This window comes from Poromitra crassiceps (assembly GCF_964638095.1).
Source record: "Poromitra crassiceps genome assembly, chromosome: 7".
NCBI classification, from domain to species: domain Eukaryota; kingdom Metazoa; phylum Chordata; class Actinopteri; order Beryciformes; family Melamphaidae; genus Poromitra; species Poromitra crassiceps.
In genome coordinates, this window is record NC_139628.1 from 38,042,839 (window position 1) to 38,068,547 (window position 25,709).

Genomic DNA, 25,709 nt, shown 5'->3' on the forward strand with positions numbered 1-25,709 from the left:
CCCAGAAGGGCACTTTGGTTCACATCAGGCAGTAGTGGAAATTACAACATCATTACTAATTTGATAGTAGTAATAAAGGCACACTTCAGAATTGAAATACATTATTACTAGTTTGAAAAGTAATAAAGGCACACTTCAATATTATACAACACATAAACATTTGTTGCAATATGTACAGATTCCAAAAGACCATCTGCTGCCCTCAGCCGGTGATGCGAAGTTGCGAACAGTGATGCGAAGTTGAGCAATTGTGCCCTGTGCATGCTATAATATAGTAAATATGTGTTGAATTTATCTATATCTACTACAGATTAGCCTATTCAAAACAGTAGGCTATGCCACAATCTGATAGAACATGTGTAGATGATCTTTATGCAAAAAAACATCTGAATAGCAATATTATCATTATATCACATGGACCATTAAAAACAATATTTTTTAAGTCCTGTTATTTGGCAAGTGATTCTCACATGGATCATTATTATAAAGAAGAAGAAAAAATCAATCATGGTTTTCACATTTCACATGGCCTACTACAGGGCTACACAATTAATCGAAACGCAATCGCCAAGTGGAAGATCCAAATCAATCGCCAAGTGGAATATCCAAATCAATCGCCAAGTGGAATATCCAAATCAATCGCCAAGTGGAATATCCAAATCGCAGGAGCCTGAATTATTTGATCAAGGTGAAATGTGTCACAACCACAACATACCATTAGGCTAAATGAAGCATTGTGGCAAAGTGCTAAAGAGATGTCCCGGCCTACATATTCTCCAGATGTAAGCGAACATGCCTGTTGGTACAGTACAGACCCCAGTAAAAATCACATCACATATGTTTTTAGTGAAAATCAAATACAAAAATGACCATTGCCATCTGTCCGAATTATCGCAATGTTTGTTTTTTTGGCATACCGTGCAGCCCTACAATGCTTAGTATGAGAGTATGGATGCTGTGCACAGCCATGCTACTAATCCAGGGTGCAGCAGGAACTGCAGCATTCAGGAAGCAGTGATCCAGCACACACCAGCAGGAGTGTTAGAACTATTTAATTTAACTTATAAAATATTGCGGCAAACAACACATTTAGCATCATTGCTTCTTCAGGTTCTCTCTTGATTGGCACCAGGATCAGGTTTAAGAATTACAGATCATGTGATTATCAGATCATGTGACAACATGAATTACAGATCATGTGACAAAAGTCATCTCTATCACAACATCACATTATATACAGTCATGGCCGTAGCCAGGGTTAGAGAAATACCGGGGTCATTTTAGTGTGGCATGGGGATTCCCCCCCGGTTAGAAAATCTTGTACATTTTAAAGTAAAATGCTTCAATCTGGTGCACTTTGAGAGCAAAATTAAGAGGCTAGATCTATAAAGAACTACAGACATCATATTAGATTAATATCCTCTTTACTGTGCTGTTGCTTTACAATGATACAAAAAATAAATGTCTCCCCACATAATATATATTCTACAGGTCACATATGGCAGAATACTGCTCAATTAAATACAATGGCCCATTTACACAAACATCACTTACATCGGAGTTACTTACCCATTCACTTCAATAGAACTGTCCCCAAAGTCTAGCCCCAGTCTAGCCCCAATGCAAAATGTGAACGTTGTGGTGAGTTATGTCTCTTCCTTCTATATAGCACACAGAGGAAGCAAATTGTTGCATTTCTGATCAACTATGTCATATACCATGTCATTTATGAGGGCTTTAAAACATCAATGACAGATGAATACTGTAGATCTGGAGGCCGGGGCTATTTTTATATATTTTTTCTCTCTTTTTTTTAAAGAAAATACCGAGGTCATGACCTCGGTGTCCTCAATGGTAGTTAAGGGGCATGTATACAGTACACTTGAGACAAACACACACACGTTACAATAAGAAGTATAACAATATCAAGCATCATGATCAAACTGTCAAATTTCAAAATAAAAAAATAAAGAAAATGTAATAGAAAATAGTAGGCTAGTATAGGCCCCAATTGAAAAATGTCAAAACATGTCATGTTTCCTCTACACACACTAGTGTAGTGGAAGTACCATTACCACAGATTAGGGCCACAAAATGGCAACAATATCATCACAATATAACCACAGACAATACAGACATTTAATGCCTTGTATTGTCTATAGAGGGGGGGGGGTCTAGTACTTTTTTTCTTTTTCTTTTTTTGAATAGTGGCAGGGTTCTGTGCCGGGGGAGATCTACAGTTCCTCATCTCTCCATATACAAGGAATCACCTGCAGATACAAAGATGACTAAAATGCTGTTGTATAAAAACCAACAGGGTGATAAAAACACAATAACATATAATACAGATAATTAGAGCAAAATTGATTACTGCATTTTCTTTACAGGACATTCATTAAAATGCTCATCACAGTGGCAATTTCTTAAGAGCAGTTAAGAGATATTTCTAATTCATGCCCATAGATGGTGCTACAGGCCATACAAAACAATTAGAGTTATAATGAAATAAGTCACCATATGCAAAACTTCATGAGATTTGAATATTTACAGATAAGCATCAATCACTGCCAACCAGTGTACAGTAACATCCAATATCCAGTTTTCCTGCATTGTGTTGTTGGAGCTGTGGACATGTTAACAATTCCATCAAAAGTTCTCATGTGATTTGTCTCTGACTGGGTACTGGACTCTTGACTATTTCTGAAAGTGCTTTGAGTCCAACTCACTTCAACTCACTGAGTCCAGACTCTTAACTGGGGCACTGAGACTTCCCTCAGGGTTTGCTGGCTTCATTACAGCACCAGTGGTGATGTCTTCTTTTTTGAACATTCTTCCAGGGCTGGCCTTGAATTCCAGTCGCGTTTTTTGGCAACCGTGTAAACACATCCGAAGAGATCAGGAAATACCAACATCAGATCAATGTTGGCTGCATCCTCAGCACTGCAAACAGAGACAGAAATCCCAAGTAATGAACATTCAATTCACCAATCCCTGACAGTGGTCTACTTGGTGGATGATCCCGGTTGATTGGTTACCTTGTTTCCTGTCTTACAGTATTTTCTGCATCTCTGTTCTGACTCTTGTTTATGGTGTAATTTATCTGTCAAATATTGATGATGATGATGGTGAAAATGATGATGATGATGATGATGATGAAATGTACTTTGTGTGCACTGTGGATGAAATGTTGACCCCATTGACCTTGCATTTGTTTTTGCCCAACTTTTCAGAGCTACTAAGAACTCTACCAATCAACATCATCATGTAAGTAGCAAATACGGCTAGGCTGTTGTTGTTTTTTAACTATCACTTTAAGCAGGGTATTTAAAAGATGACACCAATTCTGCCTGCCGGAGCTCCTCCATGACACCACTCCAAAGAGAAGGTCCTCTGGTGCAAAAGGCCTGGTCTTCTTTGGTTTTTAGAATGACTTCACTACGATGTTGAAAATATGGGAAATATGGGAATATGGGAAAATACTGCTGTCAAATACTGCTCTTTCAGAACTGTCTTGTGAAAAAGGTCTGTTACATGCAACACTTCAGTTCGCAGGGTTTTAAAAATTGCATGGCACTCTGAATTCCTAGATTTAACCTCAGTCTAACTTACTAGTGCTCAAGGAGGTTGCGTATGAAGCGCAGTAATCCCAGTGTGTTGTCAGGGTAGCTCTTCTTCTTCTTCTTGGCATCCACCTTCTGGACCAACTCTGGAGGCAACTGGAAAACCAACAAAATCACTCATAAAGTTGCTTCCAGGGAAATAGAATTGCAGCAATATTGATGTCTCTGTTACCTTGGTTTTCCACTGACTGAAGAATCCATTTTGATCCAGTTCACAGATTAGTGTCTGGTCAGCGTCTTCATATTTCGCCACCTCCGTCTGATTACCAATCTTTCTCAAGTATTCGACTCTCCTGAAAAGGAGTTGTAGGCTACTTTAGGCTAAATGATTTCCAGCATGAACATAATATAAAACAGAATGCTGGAATATTGTCATGTCACATTATCCAAAAATTTTATTGTCAATAAGCCATGGAAACATGTCCTACATGAAAAGAAGGTGTAAAACCTACACTATATAGCTGACCCAGTGTTGCCAACTCTTTTCCAAGGAAAGTAGTCAGTAGCACCCACCACCACCACCCCGTTGCCCCCCCCCCCCCCCCCGCCCTCCTGCATCGCTATCGTGGGTCAGCTATAAAAATGTCAATTAATAAAGAAAGGACAGCCAAGGTAGCATCAAAACCTTATGAGAAAGGCTTGACTTTAAATTATTTTCATTTACATAGAGCAAGCAATCAATGTGTTGAACAGACATGCTTTGGGTAGTTTTGGAGCTTATTTTTCAAGTGTCCATTGGCATTGGACCTACACAACGGCATTGAACAGCCATGCATGCTAGCAAGCAGAGTAGTGAAACAAATGATAGGGTTTTGTCAGAATCAATAGAGAGGCAAAGTGAATGTCACTTCCTGCTTCAGCACTGTACCAGAGATTTTCATCCGCCATTTATTTTCCCATAGACATTTCGTAAAATGCTTGGAGAGACCATAGAACATTTCACTCGGACCAAAACAAAAAACATTAACATCGAAAAAATATTTCCTTTAAATCCGCAATTCTTTTTAGTCAGAGTTAAATGTTATGTGGTCTCTCCTGTTTCTAAATATATCTGAACTATTTGCTTTGAACAAGTAAAACTATTTTATAAGAATTTTACGAGATGGTTATGGGAAAATAAATGGCGGATGAAAATCTCTGGTACAGTGCTGAAGAAGGAAGTGACGTTCACTTTGGCTCTCTATAGTTGTGAAGGAAAATGTGCTTCCGTTCTCTCACCTTTCATTGGGCCAGAAGAAGGGATGAGCCAAACATTCCTCCACAGTAGGTCTCTTCTTTGGATCTCCATTGATCATGTTCTCAACGAGATCCTTTGCAACCATATCTTTAACCTGGTCCAGGCTGTACTTCCCTTCACAAATATTGTTCTCACATTCACGGCAGCCTTCTCCAAACGGATCAAATGGATGGTGTCCTCCAGAGAGGATGTAATAGATCAACATCCCTGCCACCTTAAGAAGCAAGAGCAAAATGTAGTAATTACAGAATGATTTTTCACCCAGTCATCTATCTATTTATAAAATTTAGTATGTGGGCGATGTTTCAAGTTCTGTGTTTGGCCATAGCTATGCCGGTTTATGTGCGATCGGGCTGAAACCTTCGGGGTGTTAAAGGGCACCCGTGCGGGTGACTTGACGGAGCCCGGATTTTTTAATTAGGCTAATTAGCTAATGATGTGATGTCATCAGTGATGTCATCAGTGATGATGTCATCAGCGATGATGTCAAAAGTGATGTTATAAGGGTGCACACACGCACGCACTCACACACACACACACTGACACACACACAGACACACACAAGGAGGCATTGTGACAAGACTGATCAGTGATGTCACACACACACACACACACACACACACACACACACACACACACACACACACACACACACACACACACACACACACACACACACACACACACACACACACACACACAAGGATGCATTGTGACAAGACTGATCAGTGATGTCATAGGGGGGCACACACACACACACACACACACACACACACACACACACACACACACAAGGAGGCATTGTGACATCACTGATGCAATAACATTTACTGAGCAACACACACACACCCGCGGGCGCCAATAGGGCAGGCGAGGCCGAGCTCGGGGAGATGCCTAGTCAATTAAATTGTGATAAAAGGGGAAAAAAGTTACCTGTATATCAGTGCTTTGCTTATATGGTTTCTTCTTTGCATCTCCTTCCAAAGTCTCCTTGGCCTTCCAGCATCTCGTTCCTCCTGCTTTTGTGTGTAAAGTTGTTTTTCCTTTAGGTAATTGTCGGCTTATGCCAAAATCAGCTAATCTTGCCCTCATTTTAACATCTGCAGGACAAATGATGTAGACAGTAAATTATGTTATATATTGATCAAAATAAATTACAATGTTGGTGTATACCTTTTACATTTCAGTTATTTCAGATATCTTACCAATCAAGACATTCTGGGGTTTGAGATCCCGATGGAGAATCGGAGGAACATGAGAATGAAGCACACTTAAACCTTGGAGAACCTGTTGCACAGCCTGATGAACCGGAAGTTCTCTCCTTATTTCAGAGACTGTCTTACTGTCTTCACTGTCTTCTGGAAAATCACACTCTACATATTCTTCCAGGGTGATTTCACATAGCTGAAGAATAAGGTAATCATGCTTCTTATCTTCTGCAAAGTCAACATATCGTACAATGGACGTCTCGTCAAGCCGTGGATCCCGTAAAAGTACTTTCTCATTATCCACCACCTCCTTGTATTCCTTATTGTATTTAGATATTCTCTTAACTGCGACTTCAGTGCCATCGCTTATTTTCAACCCCAAGAAGACTTCAGCACCACTTCCACATGCTATGTGGAATTCCTCTTCATCCACATACATGATGCTTCCAACTCTTGTTACTTGACTTTCATCAGTGTTTGCAAGCTTCTCTAATTTATCCTTCCATCTCTCACTGATTTTATGCCATTTGTGTAGCGTTGATGATGTGTTGGGGAGGACTGGCTCAGCATTTGAACTTTGAACAGATTCCTGAACAGGAAGTGCTGTTGGGTCAGTTGCAGCAGAGCGAACATCGTTTGGCTCCTTTGGCATTTTTGGCCTTCTTCTTCTTCTTCTTCTTCTTCTTCTTTTTGTTGGCTCTACTGGTTGGTGTAGTCGTGTAGAATCGGCACATTCTGAGTTTGCTTTGTTGAAATGATTTTGCAATTCTCTAATGATTTCTTCCAGGCTGTTATTATTTTGCATGGCTACAAATCCAAGTATATCCTCAGGCACTGAAGTTATTCCCTTTGATGTAAAGATGTCAGCTGCATGTTCAAATGAAAGCAAGTTGGCAAGTATGCCATATGTCCAGACGCTCACATCAGGCGTGTATTCTTTTTGCACATAAGGAACAATTGCTGTGCATAATTGATCAAGGAAAAATGTATTCCAGATATTTTTGACTTGTGTTTTCTGTGTAATCACGTAAATTGTTTCCAGAATAGCTTTCAGTACATTAGGACTTTGTCTTGAGGAAAGTCTTTCCAGCAGTTTGGGGATCATACCCACTGATATCTCATTTGGTTTCTCTCCCATTGTGCAGAAAACTGATTGCAGACATTGAACAACTGAAGCCAAATATTTCTCTGGAATGTTCGGCAAGCGTTTGACTGCATCCACAATGTAGGAGTTCAGATTTCCTGTGTCCTTCAGCCATTTTATACTTCTCCGACGGAATTCGGCAGCATTTGGCGCAAGAACACCAAAGAGTACTTCACATATGGTCAGATGGGTATCAGGATCCTCCTGCAGCATGCGACTATCAAACATTTTGAAAACTTCTTTGCATTTTGCCCCCTCTTGTACAGCAATTTCCAGGTCAACAAAATGTTTTTTTTTGGAACAGAATGTGTTACCTTTTGATGAAAGGTTATCTATCACTTTGGATATTTTTTTGTTCTTTTCAAGATGTTGAGGGTGTATCACATTGAACAGTGTTACCTTTGTGCCAGCACAGATTAGCTCTTCAATGATATCTTCTCTGTCACCCAGGGCAGCAGCGTGCAGTGGTGCACCTAGGATGGGATGATCCACTCCATTTGGATTAGCTTTTGCTTTAAGCAATTTCCTCACAGAACCAGGCGTTAGATCAATGTTGGAACTTGAGGCATAATGCAAAGGTGTAACCCCATTTTGAGAAGTCTTGTTTGGGTCTGCATCCTTTTCTAGCAGGAAATCACAAATATCCTCATCATAATATATCACAGCAGCAATCAAAGGTGTAATGTCATCATACACCTCTTGGCATGGGTAAAGTCCATTGATGTCATTGTGCTTGAAAACTTCTTTGAGCTTATTGAGTTTGTTGCGTTTACTGAGTTTGTTGTCACTTATAATCTGTATTATAGGATGCGTTTCTCTCTTGATGGCTGTAGCCTTTAACTGTTGGAAGAATGTCTCAGCTATTTGTTTTTGTAATTGTGGGGGGAAATCCATTTCTTCAGGTCAGAATAACTGTGGGGTGACAAAATTAATTATGAGGTTAGTGTAACATTTGGTGCCTTTTTAAATTCAGTTATATACTGTACATGACATGGATTCGAACCACTCAACTTCAGATTGCAAAGCAGGCAGATTTAACCACTCAGCCACGAGGCCTTTCCAACTTTCATGGTGGAGTTTAAGAGGATAACTGTATGTCAGTCAGATGTAGTTGCTGTCACTTCATAGCTTTGTTATTATACACAGAGACTTGGGGGAAAATATTGATACTTTATTTAGTTGTAGGTATGATTTTGCCCCCCCCCCCAGTCTATAAATCCCCTAATCCGCATAAGGGGGGAACTCCCCCCTATTTGCTAAATAAATTGTATGCACTGTGCTCTAGAAACATTTAGTTATATTTAAAGATTTTAAATAAAAAAATACATTCTAATAATTTTCTGAATTGTGGTGTAAATAGTCCCACGAGCCATTTACAGCTCATGGAGAAGGGGGGGGGGGGGGCTGGCACAGTCACACTGCAGAAATGCATTCACATTAATCAATATTGCCTGTCTTTCAAGCTACAACTAACAAAGTATCAACATTTTCCCCCAAGTCTATGCTTATAATAACAAAGCTAGGAAGTGACTACATCTGACTGACATACAGTTATCCTCCCAAACTCCAAAGAAAGTTGGAAAGCCCTTGTGGCTGAGTGGTTAAAGCTGCCTGCTTTGCAATCTGAAGTTCAGTGGTTCGAATCCACCACTGCCTTTTAGCAATCTCTGTCCCAGGGCAGAGCTTCTTTACAGGTCCGGTGCCATGTAACTACATATGAACTACAGTTAAATAGACTCAATCCACTTTACAGGTCTGTTACCATGTAACTACATATGAACTACAGTTGAACAGACTCACTCCATTTTACAGGTCTGTTACAATGTGTTTTAAAATGTCCACTTCCAAGCAGAGCTATAAGCAGATGTATGCAGACCAAGCTGTTTTGTGTTTTCCATTCATTGTATCTGAGCTCAAATGTAATTAATACCAACAAAGTTAAGCTAGAAAAAGACCTACCAGTGCGAGTCTGTGAGATGTGGGTCTGATGAAATCTCTGGGTGCTCCCTCTTCCTGTGCCTGTCACTTCCTGGACTCTGCGCCAGGGCCGGCCCTAGGCATAAGTGAACTAAGGGGCTGCTTAGGGCCCCCACCTGCTTAGGGCCCCCAATATACAAAAACGTGGCATTGTGTTGTACAGGCTGGCTGGCAGGTCTGAACAACAGTTTCTATGGAGCGAAGGTTCAGTCTGGAAGACTATCTTTTGCATGCTTATGCAAAACATGGAATAGACCCAATGGGTTGTCTCATACCATGCTGCTACTCACATCTGCACCCTTACTCACTAATAGTTTCTTTGCGGTCATTTCCCGGGGCGGGGTGTCAATTGAGATATCAGCTGGTCACATCAGCTGGTCACATCTATCCAATAGTACAGTGACTCATTGGTAGACAATCATCTCACTGCAGCAAATTATAATTGCATACACATTAGTCTGGGCACGCTTTACACAGTTTTTGGCATGGGGGTGTAAACCAAGGAAACAGGAAACAAGTGCACCAAGAAATCTTCTTTGTTGCTGTTAGCTTGACACGGCAAGGTTAAATTAACTAGAGCCTGATAAAAAAAAGCTTCTGTATTGTCTTAAAATATGTGATATTGTGAATCCGCGATGTTTCTGCAAGAACTTGTTCAAAAACCTCGTTCGGTAGGTCCATCTTTTGTTTTGTTGTTTGATTTTCTTCTTGTTTCCGTTGCTTGTTTCCTGTCTAGGCGGGGTCTAGGCCGGAAACAGGCCGAGTGACAAAATCCCTTGTAAATGGAGACCTCAGAGAAGAGCCTGGTGACGCGAGGTTACAGACACATAGTCACATCTGTATATGTGGGAAATGATGTGTTTATTGTTTCATTTATTGTTTCATTTCATGATGCAGTACCAACCCTAAAACAAACCCTGGTTCACAATGAAACACACATATTTGTACACATTTATTTTAATATTCAACAGATTAAGCGTACAGTATCTTTTTTAGAATAACATTTAGTATGCTTAGAACAATCATAAAAAATAATCTGCATGTGATAAAGCTGCATATTAATTTCTTTTTCTATGATTTGTACAATTGATTTAGTATGAGTAGAAGCACTTTGTCTTGAGACTTGTCTTCAGTTTGTTAGTTGTATCTAAAAAGAAGTTGGTGAACATTCCGTTTTGAATGTCATGCTCTTGCAAGCTGCAGTAATATTTTTAAGATAAGTGCAAAGATCTGTTCAGATTTTTGTGTGATAGACAAACAGGTAGTGGCATTTCAGTCCTCGTTATATGTACACTTTGTAGCTTGTATATCAACACTCAGCATTTTAAAAGAACTGTATGAAAGAAAGGAAAAGCTTGATACATTTACATAAACGTCTTTGTTTCCTGCATGTTTGGACACACTATGATATCTTCCATCAAATTCAACTGTTTCAATGACAGACCAATAGTCAAGGTCGCACTATTGGGTTTTTAAAGACACCAGAAGCCGTTTCTTTATTGAGAGGGGTGTTTTTGTATTAGCTTGAAAACAAATGATAAAAAATATTTCCAGTGTTCCACTAGCTGCTGTTTACTGTTTTACTGTTTACTGTTTACTGATGTTAGCTAAACACAGGTCTTTTCCACTCAATGGAAGAACAAGGGCTGACTGTACCATTCACCTCTGGAATAAAAAGGGAGGGGGAGTCTCCATTCACATTTCTGTCTAAGAAGGTTTCAGCTATAACCAGTCTTCAATATCTAACTTCCTCAAACAACAAACTACTGCTTGATATTTTACTTCAAACAATGTAACACAAACAAGTAAATTCCACTAAACAACTACACTCTAGGCTCCCAGCTACTATAATTCCCTGTATGTAAATAAAATAAAATAAAAACGGGGGGCAAAGCAAAGGGGTGTGATACTTTATCACTGCCAGAAGGGGGCATGGTAGTATAGGCCCATCACAACACAGTGCCCCAGTGCACAAGGCAACATACTTTGTCCATTACCACAGTAGGGACAGGGGACTGAGTGTGGTCTATAGACTGTAAAAACATGTGTAGCATTTTGGCTGCATGCACACACAAGTCCAAAAACATGTAGGAGGTGATGTAGCACACAATCATGTAATAATTTCCTGAAAATGTAATAAAATGTGCACTTAACTTGATCAAAAATGTAATAAAATCCAATAATGTAATAACTGGACCAATAATATCATAAAATGTCCTGACTCCTGTCCTGTTTTCCTGCACTTGTTGGACTCTTACAGTGGGACATATTAAATTGTTACACAATTACAGACTAATTTCTGAAAGTGCATTGAGTCCACCTCACTTCAGGTCACTGAGTCCAGACTCTTGAACCGGGGCACTGAGACTTCCCTCAGGGTTTGCTGGCTTCATTACAGCACCCGTGGTGATGTCTTCTTTTTTGAACATTCTTTTCAGGGCTGGCCTTGAATTCCAGTCGTGTTTTTTGGCAAACGTGTAAACACATCCGAAGAGATCAGGAAATACCAACATCAGATCAATGTTGGCTGCATCCTCAGCACTGCAAACAGAGACAGAAATACCAAGTAATGAACATTCAATTCACCAATCCCTAAAAGAGAAAAAAGGAGCTTCTTGGATATTTAGAGACAGATTTTAATTATGAAGTAAAGTACATGTCTACTGCAATAGTTAACGGTATTTTCTGCATCTCTGTTCTGACTCTTGTTTATGGTGTAATTTATCTGTCAAATATTGCTAAACCAATTAATAATAATAATAATAATAATAATAATAATAATAATAATAATAATAATAATAATAATAACAATAATAATGATGATGATGATGATGATGATGATGATGATGATGAAAATGATGATGATGACATTTACAGTGTGTGCACTGTGGATGAAATCTTGACCCCCATTGACCTTGCATTTGTTTTTGCCCAACTTTTCAGAGCTATGTGGAACAGCATGGATTGTGCTGAGAAAGAACTCTACCAAGCAACAACATCATGTAAGTAGCAAATATGCCTAGGCTTAAAAAAATTAACTATCCCTTTAAGCAGAGTATTTAAAAGATGACACCAATTCTGCCTGCCTGAGCTCCTCGAGGAGACCACTCCAAAGAGAAGGTCCTCTGGTGCAAGAGTCTTCTTTGGTCTTTAGAATGACTATGATGTTGAAAATATGTGTGAAAATACTGCTGTCAAATACTGCTCTTTCAGAACTGTCTTGTGAAAAAGGTCCGTTACATGCAACAGTTTATGTCAGTCAGCGAGGTTTTAAAAGTTGCATGGCAATCTGAATTCCTAGATTTAACCTCAGTCTAACTTACTAGTGCTCAAGGAGGTTGCGTATGAAGCGCAGTAATCCCAGTGTGTTGTCATGGTAGCTCTTCTTCTTCTTCTTGGCATCCACCTTCTGGACTAACTCTGGAGGCAACTGGAAAACCAACAAAATCACGGATAAAGTTGCTTCCAGGGAAATAGAATTGCTGCAATATTGATGTCTCTGTTACCTTGGTTTTCCACTGACTGAAGAATCCATTTTGGTCCAGTTCACAGATTAGTGTCTGGTCAGCGTCTTCATATTTCGCCACCTCCATCTGATTACCAATCTTTCTCAAGTATTCGACTCTCCTGAAAATGAGTTGTAGGCTACTTTAGGCTAAATGATTTCCAGCATGAACATAATATAAAACAGAACGCTGGAATATTGTCATGTCGTATTATCCAAAAATGTTATTGTCATTAAGCCATGGAAACACATCCTACATGAAAACAAGACTAGGTGTAAAACCTAGTACAGTATAGCTGACCCAGTGTTACCAACTCTTACAAGGAAAGTAGTCAGTAGCACCCACCCCATTGCACCCCACTCCCTCCACCCCTTGCTCACAGCTGCAGCCCCTTCCCTGTATTTCAGTCAGTGCATTTCAGTATCCCTCACTCAGGGACATTCGGACAGAGGTGTAGTGCTATCTGGAGAAGTGGGGGAGCGCACCTATATGAGCTGGAACCCCCTCCTCCCCCGACAGCCAAGGTAGCATCAAAACTTTATGAGAAAGACTTGACTTAATTATTTTTTATTTGCATAGAGCAAGCAATCAATGTGTTGAACAGACATGCTTTGGGTAGTTTTGGGGGTTATTTTTCAAGTGTCTGTCCATTGGCCCTACAGAACTGCATTGAACAGCCATGCATGCTAGCAAGCAGAGTAGTGTAACAAATTATAGGGTTTTGTCAGAATCAATAGAGAGGCAAAGTGAGCGGCACTTCCTGCTTCAGCACTGTACCAGAGATTTGCATCCGCCATTTATTTTCCCATAGACATTTCGTAAAATGCTTGTAAAAATAGTTTTACTTTGTCAAACCATATGGTCCAGCTATAATCGGGAGAGACCATGGAACATTTCACTCTGAATATATCGGAACCATTTCTTTTGAACAAGTAAAACTATTTTATAAGCATTTTACGAAATGTCTATGGGAAAATAAATGGCGGATGAAAATCTCTGGTACAGTGCTGAAGCAGGAAGTGACGTTCACTTTGATTCTATAGTTGTGATGGAAAATGTCCTTCCGTTCTCTCACCTTTCATTGGGCCAGAAGAAGGGATGAACCAAACATTCCTCCACAGTAGGTCTCTTCTTTGGATCTCCATTGATCATGTCCTCAACGAGATCCTTTGCAACCACATCTTGAACATGCTCCAGACAGGAGATCCCTTTGTGAATGTTGTACTCACATTCATAGGCTTTGCCAAATGGATGGTGTCCTCCAGAGAGGATGTAATAGATCAACATCCCTGCCACCTTAAGAATTGGCACAACAATTTAGTAATTACAGAATAATTTTTCACCCAGTCATCAATTAAATGGCTCAATCAGAGGAAAAACTAACTCACCTGTATATCAGTACTTGACTTGTATGGTATATCAGTGTCTTCTGTCAATGTCTCTTTGGCCATCCAGCATCTTGTTCCTGCACTTCTTGTGTGTAAAGTCTTTTGTCCTTCAGGTATTCGTCTGCTTATGCCAAAATCAGATAATCTGGCCCTCCTCTTAACATCTGCAGGACAAATGGCATAGACAGTAAATTATGTTATATATTGATCAAAATAAAATCCAATATTTGTGTATACCGTACTTTTTAAATTTCAGACAGTGAATTGCATGTTTACTAATTTCTTACCAATCAAGACATTCTGGGGTTTGAGATCCCGGTGGAGAATCTGAGGATTTTGACCATGAAGCACACTTAAACTATGGAGAACCTGATGCACAAGTTCTCTCCTCATTTCAGAGAGATTGTCTTCTGGAAATTCACGTCTGATATATTCTTCTAGGGTGTATTCACATAGCTGAAGAATAAGGTAACCAAAGTTCTCATCGTCTGCAAAGTCAACATATCGTACAATGGTCGTATCATCAAGCTCTGGAAGTCGTAAAAATCCTTCCTCGTTCTTCAGTACCTGATAGTTGGATTTAGACATTCTCTTAACTGCGACTTCAGTGCCGTCACTTCTCAGCCCCAAGAAGACTTCAGTCCCATCACTTCCCTTTGCTATGCGGAATTCTGCATCTTTCACATACATGATGCTTCCAACTCTGGTTACTTTACTGTCACCAGTGTTAGCAAGCTTCTCTAATGTATCCCTCCACCTTTCACTGATTTTAAGCCATTCCTGTGACTTTAATGATTTCCCAGTGTTGGGGAGGAGTGGCTCAACATTTGAACTTTGAACAGAATCTGAAACTGAAACTGCTGTTCGGTCAGTTGCAGCAGAGCAAACTTCATCATTTGGCTCCTCTGGCTTTTTTGCCTTTTTCTTGGATCCTGGTAAGACTTTACTGGTTGGTGTAGAATCGTCACATTCTGAGTTTGGTTTGTTGAAATGATTTCGCAATCCTCTAATGATTTCTTTCAGGCTGTCATTACTTTGCATGTTTACAGATGTCAGTATATCCTCAGGAACTGAAGTTATTCCCTTTGCTGTAAAGATGTCAGCTGCATGCTCAAATGAAAGCATGTTGGCAAGTATGCCATATGCATAGACTCTTACATCAGAGCAATGTTGTTTCTGCACAAAAGGAACAATTGCTGTGCATAATTTGTCAAGGAATATGTGATCCCAGCCATTTTCGACTTCTGTTTTCTGTGTAATCACGTAAATTGTTTCCAGAATAGCTTTCTGTACATCAGGATTGTGACTTGAGGAAAGTCTCTCCAGCAGGTGGGGGATCATACCCAGCGAGATCTCATTTGGTATCTCGCTCATTGTGCAGAAGACTGATCGTAGACTTCGAACAACTGAAGACGTGCAGTTTTGTCCAATGTTCGGAAAGCGTTTGACTGCATCCTCAATGTAGGAGTTCAGATTTCCTGTGTCCTTCAGCCATTTAATACTTCTCTGATGGTACTCTTCAGCACCTGGCCCAGTAATACTAAAGACTACTTCATATATGGTCAGATGGGTCTGAGGATGCTCCTGCAGCATGTGACCGTCACACATTTTGAAAACATCATCAGGTGTTTTATCTGGTACTGCAATGTCCAGCTCAACAAAAAGTTTTACTTTGGAACATAATTCGTGACCCTTTGATGCAAGGTCATTTACCACTTTGCATATTCTTTTATTGGCATCTCGATCTCGAGGTTGTTGCGCAGAAAAGAGTTTTACATTTGCACCAGCACAGATTAGCTTTTTCATGATATCTTCTCTGTCATGGATGGCAGCATTTTGCAGTGGTGTTGTTACGATGCAATTATCCACTCCATTTGGATTAGCTTTTGCTTTAAGCAATTTCCTCACAGAAGCAGCCGTTCGATCAGTTTGGGAAGATGAGGCATAATGCAAAGCTGTAAACCCCTTTTGAGATGTCTGGTTTGGATTTGCACCCTGTTGTAGCAGGAAATCACAAATATTCTCATTGTAATATACCACAGCAGCCATCAAAGGGGAAATGTAATCATTCAGCACTATGCATGGGTAAAGTCCATTGATGTCATTGTCCTTGAAAGCTTCCTTGAGCTTACTGAGTTTGTTGCGTTTACTGAGTTTATTGTCAATCATACACTGTATTATAGGATGCGTTTCTCTCTGGATGGTTGCAGCCTGTAACTGTAGGAGAACTGTAGCAGCCACTTGTTTTTGTAACTGTGGGGGAAAATCCATTTCTTCAGGTCAGAATAACTGTGGGGTGACAAAATTATGAGGTTTGAAAAATATCAATTGTATGGAATGGTGGTGAGGGTGGGTGCAGCTCAGGTCTAAGGCCTGGTTCCAGGTAGGGCCCAACACAATGGCCTGTCGGCCAGGACAGAAGACAGCAGAGGCTTGGATTCCAACACCAGTAATATTTATTTAGACACCATATATTGTTGATGCTGGTTTGCTGGTGATAAAGAAAGGAGAACATATTATAAATCCATAGTGATTCAACATAACAATTAACTCCAAACAATTACTAATTATATAATATCCAAATACAGAAATAACTATTAAAGGAACTTAAGCAGTGCAACCAATGATCATAAATTACCAAAGCAAAGTCAACTAAAAGGAAAACTTACTAATCATTTACACAGCAAAGGTGAAGGTGTGGAATCCAGTGGAGGCCAGCCAGCTTGTGCTACCATGGTTTGCAGCAGAAGGGATTTGCCACAGGTGATGTGACTGGCTTTATTAGCTCTCGGGCTCCGCCCATCCAGAGAGCAGTGAAGGGAAGCAGTGAGGAGGCAATTGGAGGAATAGGAAATGAGGGGATTTTCTACAGGTTAGTGTAACATTTGGTGCCTTTTTTAATTCAGTTACCTTTATATACTGTACTGACAGCTAATAATTTTCTGTGATCAAACAGCAACATGATGTCTGCTGAAGTTGATCTCTGCATAACGGAAAGTCTATTTGAACCAGAGACAATGGGATATCAAAGTGAGACACCCCATCTTTGAGCTACTTCCTGTATTTGTCTCACGTGGGTTGTCAGGTGGGATGGCCAAACCTACATAAACCAGCCATAGGACACGTCACAGTAACATCACGTTAAGAAGAGAAGACTGCAGGAAGACAGTCGAAACTGTCAGGTACGACAAACAAAAACTAGTCTTTTCATATGAACAATAATTCATCACTGTTCATTTAAGTTCGACGAAATGAACTTGTTTGGACTTTTGCCCACGGTTCTCCATGGCCGCGCCCACTTTGGAGACTTGCGGCAGGTCCTGGGTCTCTTGGAGTCAATGAGAGGAGTGATCTCAGATTATGACTCCCATAGTCATCAAAGTAAATATTGGGCCCATTGTCTGAAGCCACATATCTTCTGAACATTCTGACACTAAAATTATATTTTTCAGACAGATCAGGAGAAAATTTAATTTGTTCAAGTCAAGACCTGTCTCTGTCTCAGCAACACACTCTCACGAGATTTAGTAACAGGAATGCATGTTAGCAGGGAGCGATTAGCTAAAGCTACCTGTGAAGTTCATTGATGTACAGTATTTCTGTCATTGGAATTTATTTTTATTTTTAATGGAATATCTTAGTTAACTTACAACTATATTGAGCGAACAAGGGGCAGCTTTGTGTTTATGTTTGGTTTGTGTGGAGTTTGGGAACTCACAATCTCTATTTCATGATCAGCACTAACCCCGCATCACCAGGCTCTCTCTCTCTCACACAACACTTCAGGGCCTCCTAGTACCATTTCTTACAATTGGCGGAGCCTGTGGTGCTGTATCTCGAGGAAGCAGAATAGCACAAACATCAGCATATAGCTAATAACAATAATTCTGTCATCTGTGCCCACTGTCTACTGTGTAGCCTATATTGGTATAAAACTGTCTCAAATGTTATTTCAGGGTCTCTATCAAGAGGAGAGGATGGGAGGTGGTTGTGTTGGTGGGTTTGGTGGTTACATAGCAAATGTAAACCAATTCTTGACAAAAACGGGTTACAGAAGAGGGACAGAAGCATAAAATACCCTCTATCCTGCACTCCATGTTACTGTGAGGACATGGGCTGCAGTACCTCTTCAAACCATTTCCTTTAGCAGCAGCGGTGCGTCTGAGATTCTTGTAAAACATGTGACTTACCAGTAAATGAGTGTTGGGCAAACACAATGTTTCAATCTGATTTCCTCTCAAACATTATGACTGAGGCAGCACATACAATCATGTGTTGGTACTGTAAGGCCTGATTATTTTCACATTATTCTTATTGTAAGCTACTGTATGGTGGTGGATGTCACATCCCTGAACTGACAGGCAGCATTGTTTCTCAGTTTAAATGTTAATACAAAAACCAATCCCTGCTTTGGTTAGGATAGAGGATTTTCTATTCTTTTTTGAGTTATAAGTCAATACAAGCATATAAACTCATAACACTTATAAACTCAATAAAACGTATAAACTCAATAAAACCTATAGGCTTGGCTACTTATGCCCCACAACCCATTTCTGGATTTTTCATACATTCCCTTGGAAGCCCAATCACAACTTCCTCAAATTAAACTTCCTACATTTTTTCTCTGAAAGGTCTAATAACCTTGAGTCAAGGTTATCAGATCTTTCAGAGCAAAAAAGTTAGTTACTGACCTTTGCTGGTGGTGTGAAAATATATAGGATTAATACATGCATTGCAGACAACTGAGGCACTGGCTTGGTTTCACACTAGGCTCACTAAGAAGAGGCTGGACACATGTTATGAATATGTTGGAACTGATACAATTGACTGATATTATTGATATATAATTGACTGATACAATACTTTTCTTATATCCACGAAAATGTTGGTAATCATATTGAAGAGAATGGGACTGTGACTCTTCCTTTATTTTTCAGTTCTGAACATATCTGATCCCACTTGAACCAATTGTCTGATGACTTCTGGAGATGAGTTTGGTAGTCTGGGTTTATAGACCTACCTACCACATATTCACATACTGTAGCCTACGATAAAAGTGTTTTTAAAATGTCCACTTCCAAGTAAAGGTACAAGCAGAAGTAAAACCCAATATGCAGACCAATAGTTGTTTTCCATTCCTTTTATCTGAGCTCAATTGATTGATACCAATAAAGTTAAGCAAGAAAAAGACCTACCAGTGCGAGCCTGTGTGATGTGGGTCTGATGAGAGCTCTGCGTGCTCCTACCTGTGCCTGTCACTTCCTGGACACACCTATACAGTACCCTGTGTACGCAGGTTTCCTGTGCACCCAGTTACCTCCATCAAGTGCTCATGCCTGATGTGTGTATGCTATGTGCTCTAGTAGTGTATTATACAGTATGTGCTTTTATTGTAGGTGTGTCTGTTTTGCCTCACGAGTGTGTGCTCTAGTGTCACGGTATGTGCTTTTATTGAAGGTGCCATTTTCTACTAATCTACTTTATCTAATCTAATCTACTAATCTACTTTATGTTGTGTTGTCTCTCTTGAGTCACTTGTGTAGTATATTTAATATTTGTGACACATGCATTTTATTTTATTTTAATTTGAGGCTCCCTTCTACATCTGGCTACGGACAGCAGATGGAAACTAGCCATCCAGGCTAACTCTGGCTCACTTACAGTTTTGCTTTTGATTATGTGCACTGTCCCTGAAGAATGAACTAATTATAATATATATGTGTGTGTGTGTGTGTGTGTGTGTGTGTGTGTGTGTGTGTGTGTGTGTGTGTGTGTGTGTGTGTGTGTGTGTGTGTGTGTGTGTGTGTGTGTGTGTGTGTGTGTGTGTATATATATATATATATATATATATATATATATATATCTCACAAATATCCTCATCATAATATATCACAGCAGCAATCAAAGGTGTAATGTCATCATACACCTCTTGGCATGGGTAAAGTCCATTGATGTCATTGTGCTTGAAAACTTCTTTGAGCTTACTGAGTTTGTTGCGTTTACTGAGTTTGTTGTCAATTATAATCTGTATTATAGGATGCGTTTCTCTCTTGATGGCTGTAGCCTTTAACCAAATGTTACACTAACCTCATAATTAATTTTGTCACCCCACAGTTATTCTGACCTGAAGAAATGGATTTCCCCCCACAGTTAAAAAAACAAATAGCTGAGACATTCTTCCAACAGTTAAAGGCTACAGCCATCAAGAGAGAAACGCATCCTATAATACAGATTATAAGTGACAACAAACTCAGTAAACGCAACAAACTCAGTAAGCTCAAAGAAGTTTTCAAGCACAATGACATCAATGGACTTTACCCATGCCAAGAGGTGTATGATGACATTACACCTTTGATTGCTGCTGTGATATATTATGATGAGGATATTTGTGAGATATATATATATATATATATATATATACACACACACACACACACACACACACACACACACACACACACACACACACACACACACACACACATATATTATAATTAGTTCATTCTTCAGGGACAGTGCACATAATCAAAAGCAAAACTGTAAGTGAGCCAGAGTTAGCCTGGATGGCTAGTTTCCATCTGCTGTCCGTAGCCAGATGTAGAAGGGAGCCTCAAATTAAAATAAAATAAAATGCATGTGTCACAAATATTAAATATACTACACAAGTGACTCAAGAGAGACAACACAACATAAAGTAGATTAGTAGATTAGATTAGATAAAGTAGATTAGTAGAAAATGGCACCTTCAATAAAAGCACACCGTGACACTAGAGCACACACTCGTGAGGCAAAACAGACACACCTACAATAAAAGCACATACTGTATAATACACTAATAGAGCACATAGCATACACACATCAGGCATGAGCACTTGATGGAGGTAACTGGGTGCACAGGAAACCTGCGTACACAGGGTACTGTATAGGTGTGTCCAGGAAGTGACAGGCACAGGTAGGAGCACGCAGAGCTCTCATCAGACCCACATCACACAGGCTCGCACTGGTAGGTCTTTTTCTTGCTTAACTTTATTGGTATCAATCAATTGAACTCAGATAAAAGGAATGGAAAACAACTATTGGTCTACATATAGGGTTTTACTTCTGCTTGTACCTTTACTTGGAAGTGGACATTTTAAAAACACTTTTATCGTAGGCTACAGTATGTGAATATGTGGTAGGTAGGTCTATAAACCCAGACTACTAAACTCATCTCCAGAAGTCATCAGACAATTGATTCAAGTGGGATCAGATATGTTCAGAACTGAAAAATAAAGGAAGAGTCACAGTCCCATTCTCTTCAATAGGATTACCAGCATTTTTGTGGATATAAGAAAAGTATTGTATCAGTCAATTATATATCAATAATATCAGTCAATTGTATCAGTTCCAACATATTCATAACATGTGTCCAGCCTCTTCTTAGTGAGCCTAGTGTGAAACCAAGCCAGTGCCTCAGTTGTCTGCAATGCATGTATTAATCCTATATATTTTCACACCACCAGCAAAGGTCAGTAACTAACTTTTTTTCTCTGAAAGATCTGATAACCTTGACTCAAGGTTATTAGACCTTTCAGAGAAAAAATGTAGGAAGTTTAATTTGAGGAAGTTGTGATTGGGCTTCCAAGTGAATGTATGAAAAATCCAGAAATGGGTTGTGCGGCATAAGTAGCCAAGCCTATAGGTTTTATTGAGTTTAAACGTTTTATTGAGTGTATAAGTGTTATGAGTTTATATGCTTGTTTTGACTTATAACTAAAAACAAAAGCTAATTAGAATAGAAAATCCTCTATCCTAACCAAAGCAGGGATTGGTTTTTGTATTAACATTTAAACTGAGAAACAATAATGCTGCCTGTCAGTTCAGGGATGTGACATCCACCACCACCATACAGTAGCTTACAATAAGAATGATGTGAAAATATATAATCAGGCCTTACAGTACCAACACATGATTGTATGTGCTGCCTCAGTCATAATGTTTGAGAGGAAATCAGATTGAAACATTGTTGCCCAACACTCATTTACTGGTAAGTCACATGTTTTACAAGAATCTCAGAAGCACCACTGCTGCTAAAGGAAATGGCTTGAAGAGGTACTGCAGCCCATGTCCTCACAGTAACATGGAGTGCAGGATAGAGGGTATTTTATACCCGTTTTTGTCAAGAATGGGTTTACATTTCGATGCTATGTAACCACCAAACCCACCAACACAACCACCTCCCATCCTCTCCTCTTGATAGAGACCCTGAAACAACATCTGAGACAGTTTTATACCAATGTAGGCTACACAGTATAGTGGGCACAGATGACAGAATTATTGTTATTAGCTATATGCTGATGTTTGTGCTATTCTGCTTCTTCAGAGACAGGTCTTGAACAAATTACATTTTCTCCTGATCTGTCTGAAAAATATAATTTTATTGTCAGAATGTTCAGAAGATATGTGGCTTCAGACAATGGGCCCAATATTTACTTTGATGACTATGGGAGTCATAATCTGAGATCATGTTCACTCCTCTCATTGACTCCAAGAGACCCAGGCCGCAAGTCTCCAAAGTGGGCGCGGCCATGTCACTTTAATCTACCACCTCTTTAGAATTAAAATACATTGGCTGCAATAACATTGCTGGTAACATTGCTGGTGTAGAAGAATTTACATAACTAGGCATCTCGCCCGTATCTCGGCCTCGCCTGCCCTATTGGCGTGCTTGTGTGTGTGTATGTTGCTCACTAAATGTTATTGCATCGGGGACTGCTCCCTAGTCCGATACCTCACGAGTCCGACGACACCTCATGGTTTTGGGTTAGGGTCTGGGGGAGGTTAGGTTTAGGCGTGGGGGTGGGAGAGGTTAGGTTTTGGGTTAGGGTCTGGGGGAGGTTAGGTTTAGGCGTGGGGGTGGGAGAGGTTAGGTTTTGGGTTAGGGTCTGGGGGAGGTTAGGTTTAGGGTTAGTGAAAAACGGGGAATATAGAACCCGGGGAACATAGAAGCCGGGGAACATAGACATGATCCCCTGTCCAATGCCTCTTTTTTCGGACTCGTGAGGTGTCGGACTCGTGAGGTATCGGACTAGGGAGCATGCACCATTGCATCATTGACGTCACAATGCCTCCTTGTGTGTGTGTGTGTGACATCACTGATCAGTCTTGTCACAATGCCTCCTTGTGTGTGTGCACAACCTTATGACATAACTTTTGACATCATCACTGATGACATCACATCATTAGCTAATTAGCCTAATTAAAAAATCCGGCTCTGTCAGGTCACCCGCACGGGTGCCCGTTACACACCCTGAAAGTTTCAGCCAGATCGCACATAAAACGGCATATAGCTGTGGCCAAACACAGAACTTGAAACAAACAGACTAAATTTTATGTATATAAGATAGATTAAAATGTGGCAGAAGTAATATTCTAGTTCATCTCTACTTCTCTTGTATTTGCATATTCTTGGAATGATCTTCAACACATGCTAAAAATCAATACTCTACTAACCTATGGAAAAAACCATGATCACAAACCTCCCTGCCTCAATGTCTGTTGTAACTGACTTTTCTTCATTCTCATCTGTGTATTGTCTGTGTATTTACTTTCAAATTTTAACTTGTCTGTAACTTGACATCATCATCAAAGTTTTCAAATGAAATGAAAAGTATATTGTTCCATAACATCTAACATGACTTACACCAAAGCTTACAAGACCATCTTTCTACACTCAGTATAATATTTTGAATGCTTTTTTATTTTATTTTACCACATATTTAATATTTCTCTCACTTTCCCAATTGGCTCCTGTCATCCACATGTAGTGAAACCCCTCTACCTTTTCCTACATGCATGTAAATGTCACTAATCAATATACTGTAGAACAGAATGGGACTAATGGCTCTTCCTTCAACGTTCACTTCTGAACTTTTCTGCTCCCACTTGAGCCGACCACATGTTTACATAACATTAGCCTGCCATTAAAGTGTTTTAAGAGCTATAAGCAGATGTATGCAGACCAAGCTGTTTTGTGTTTTCCATTCATTGTATCTGAGCTCAAATGTAATTAATACCAACAAAGTTAAGCTAGAAAAAGACCTACCAGTGCGAGTCTGTGTGATGTGGGTCTGATGAGAGCTCTGGGTGCTCCCTCTTCCTGTGCCTGTCACTTCCTGACTCGGCGCCAGGGCCGGCCCTAGGCATAAGCAAACTAAGTGGCTGCTTAGGGCCCCCACCTGCTTAGGGCCCCCAATATACAAAGACATGGCATTGTGTTGTACAGGCTGGCTGGCAGGTGTGAACAACAGTTTCTATGGAGCTTAGCGAAGGTTCAGTCTGGAAGACTATCTTTTGCATGCTTATGCTGTAGTTTTACTTCTCATGCAACCCTGTATCATGGCAAAACTTGGAATAGACCCAATGGGTTGTTTCATACCATCCTGCTACTCACATCTGCATCTACATCTTGCTCACTCATAGTTTCTTCGCGGTCATTTCGTGGGCAGGGTGTCAATTGAGATATCAGCTGGTCACATCAGCTGGTCACATCTATCCAATAGTACAGCGACCCATTGGTAGCCAATCATCTCGCTTTAAACGTTTCTCTCCATCACTATCCACTTTAGTCTGCTCAACCCCCCCCCCCCCCCCCCGTCTCTGCTCAGTCTTCACAGATTCATCAGCTTCATCAGTCTTAGGAGTCACCAGCCATCACCATCACCAGTGTCTGGACTCCATTGGGAGATCTATCTTGCTGCTGCTCAGGGCTGGTCCCCTTCCATTACAAAGAGTCTGAGCGCCAAAGACTTTATTGACCAAACTTTTTTCATTTTAATTATATCATCTTGTTGTAGAATGGAATTAATCAATACATTCTTCATCCGCATAATCAACGCCTCTCTTATTGAGCCGAGACTGTGAGGGTGAGCAGCAAATTATAATTGCATACACATTAGTCTGGGCACCAGTAGCGGAGCGTACACCGGGGCAGAGGGTGCGCCCCCCCCCTGGGCCCACTCGTCATTGGGCCCCCATCAAAAAAAAAAAGAAAAAAAAGAAATTTGCATGCCAGGCCAGGCCAGGCCTGAGTGTGAGAGCAATTCAATCAATAGTCAATAACATTGGTGTGTTTAAAATGAGCTATTCCACTAAATATGGCTAAAACAGATTCAAACATGCAAAAAAGGCAAATTTTTCTTCACCGCCGGCCTTAATTGATTTTTTTTGGGGGGGGGGGGGGTTACGTTAGCTAGAGCCTGATAACAAAAAGCTTCTGTATTGGCTTAAAATATGTGATATTGTGAACCCGCGAACTTGTTCAAAAACTTTGTTTGGTACGTCCATCTTTTGTTTTGTTGTTTGATTTTCTTCTTCTGTTTCCGCTGCTTGTTTCCTGTCTAGGGCGGGGTCTAGGCCGGAAACAGGCCGAGTGACAAAATCCCTTGTAAATGGAGACCAGGCTCTTTCTCCCAGAGAAAGAGCCTGGTGACGCGAGGTTACAGACGCATAGTCACATCTGTATATGGGGGGGATGATGTGTTTATTGTTTCATTTCATGATGCAGTACCAACCCTAAAACAAACCCTGGTTCACAATGAAACACACATATTTGTACACATTTATTTTAATATTCAACAGATTAAGCGTA

At 40.1% G+C, this 25,709-nt stretch overlaps 2 protein-coding genes across 2 annotated transcripts; both read right to left on the reverse strand.

The window, feature by feature from the left end:
- Positions 1-1,449: 1,449 nt before the first annotated feature.
- Positions 1,450-7,295, reverse strand: LOC310779212 (serine/threonine-protein kinase/endoribonuclease IRE1-like). Its single transcript, XM_083639720.1, has 6 exons — positions 6,063-7,295; positions 5,791-5,957; positions 4,839-5,071; positions 3,793-3,913; positions 3,610-3,716; positions 1,450-2,940 (listed from the first exon to the last, which is right to left on the reverse strand). Exons 1-6 carry the CDS (start codon positions 7,201-7,203, stop codon positions 2,793-2,795), a joined length of 1,917 nt encoding a protein of 638 aa, XP_083495846.1. The 5' UTR covers positions 7,204-7,295; the 3' UTR covers positions 1,450-2,792.
- Positions 7,296-10,176: 2,881 nt separating this feature from the next.
- Positions 10,177-16,510, reverse strand: LOC310779320 (uncharacterized protein). The gene is made up of 6 exons (XM_083639856.1): positions 14,368-16,510; positions 14,081-14,244; positions 13,768-13,988; positions 12,693-12,813; positions 12,510-12,616; positions 10,177-11,727 (listed from the first exon to the last, which is right to left on the reverse strand). Exons 1-6 carry the CDS (start codon positions 16,349-16,351, stop codon positions 11,508-11,510), a joined length of 2,817 nt encoding a protein of 938 aa, XP_083495982.1. The 5' UTR covers positions 16,352-16,510; the 3' UTR covers positions 10,177-11,507.
- Positions 16,511-25,709: the final 9,199 nt, after the last annotated feature.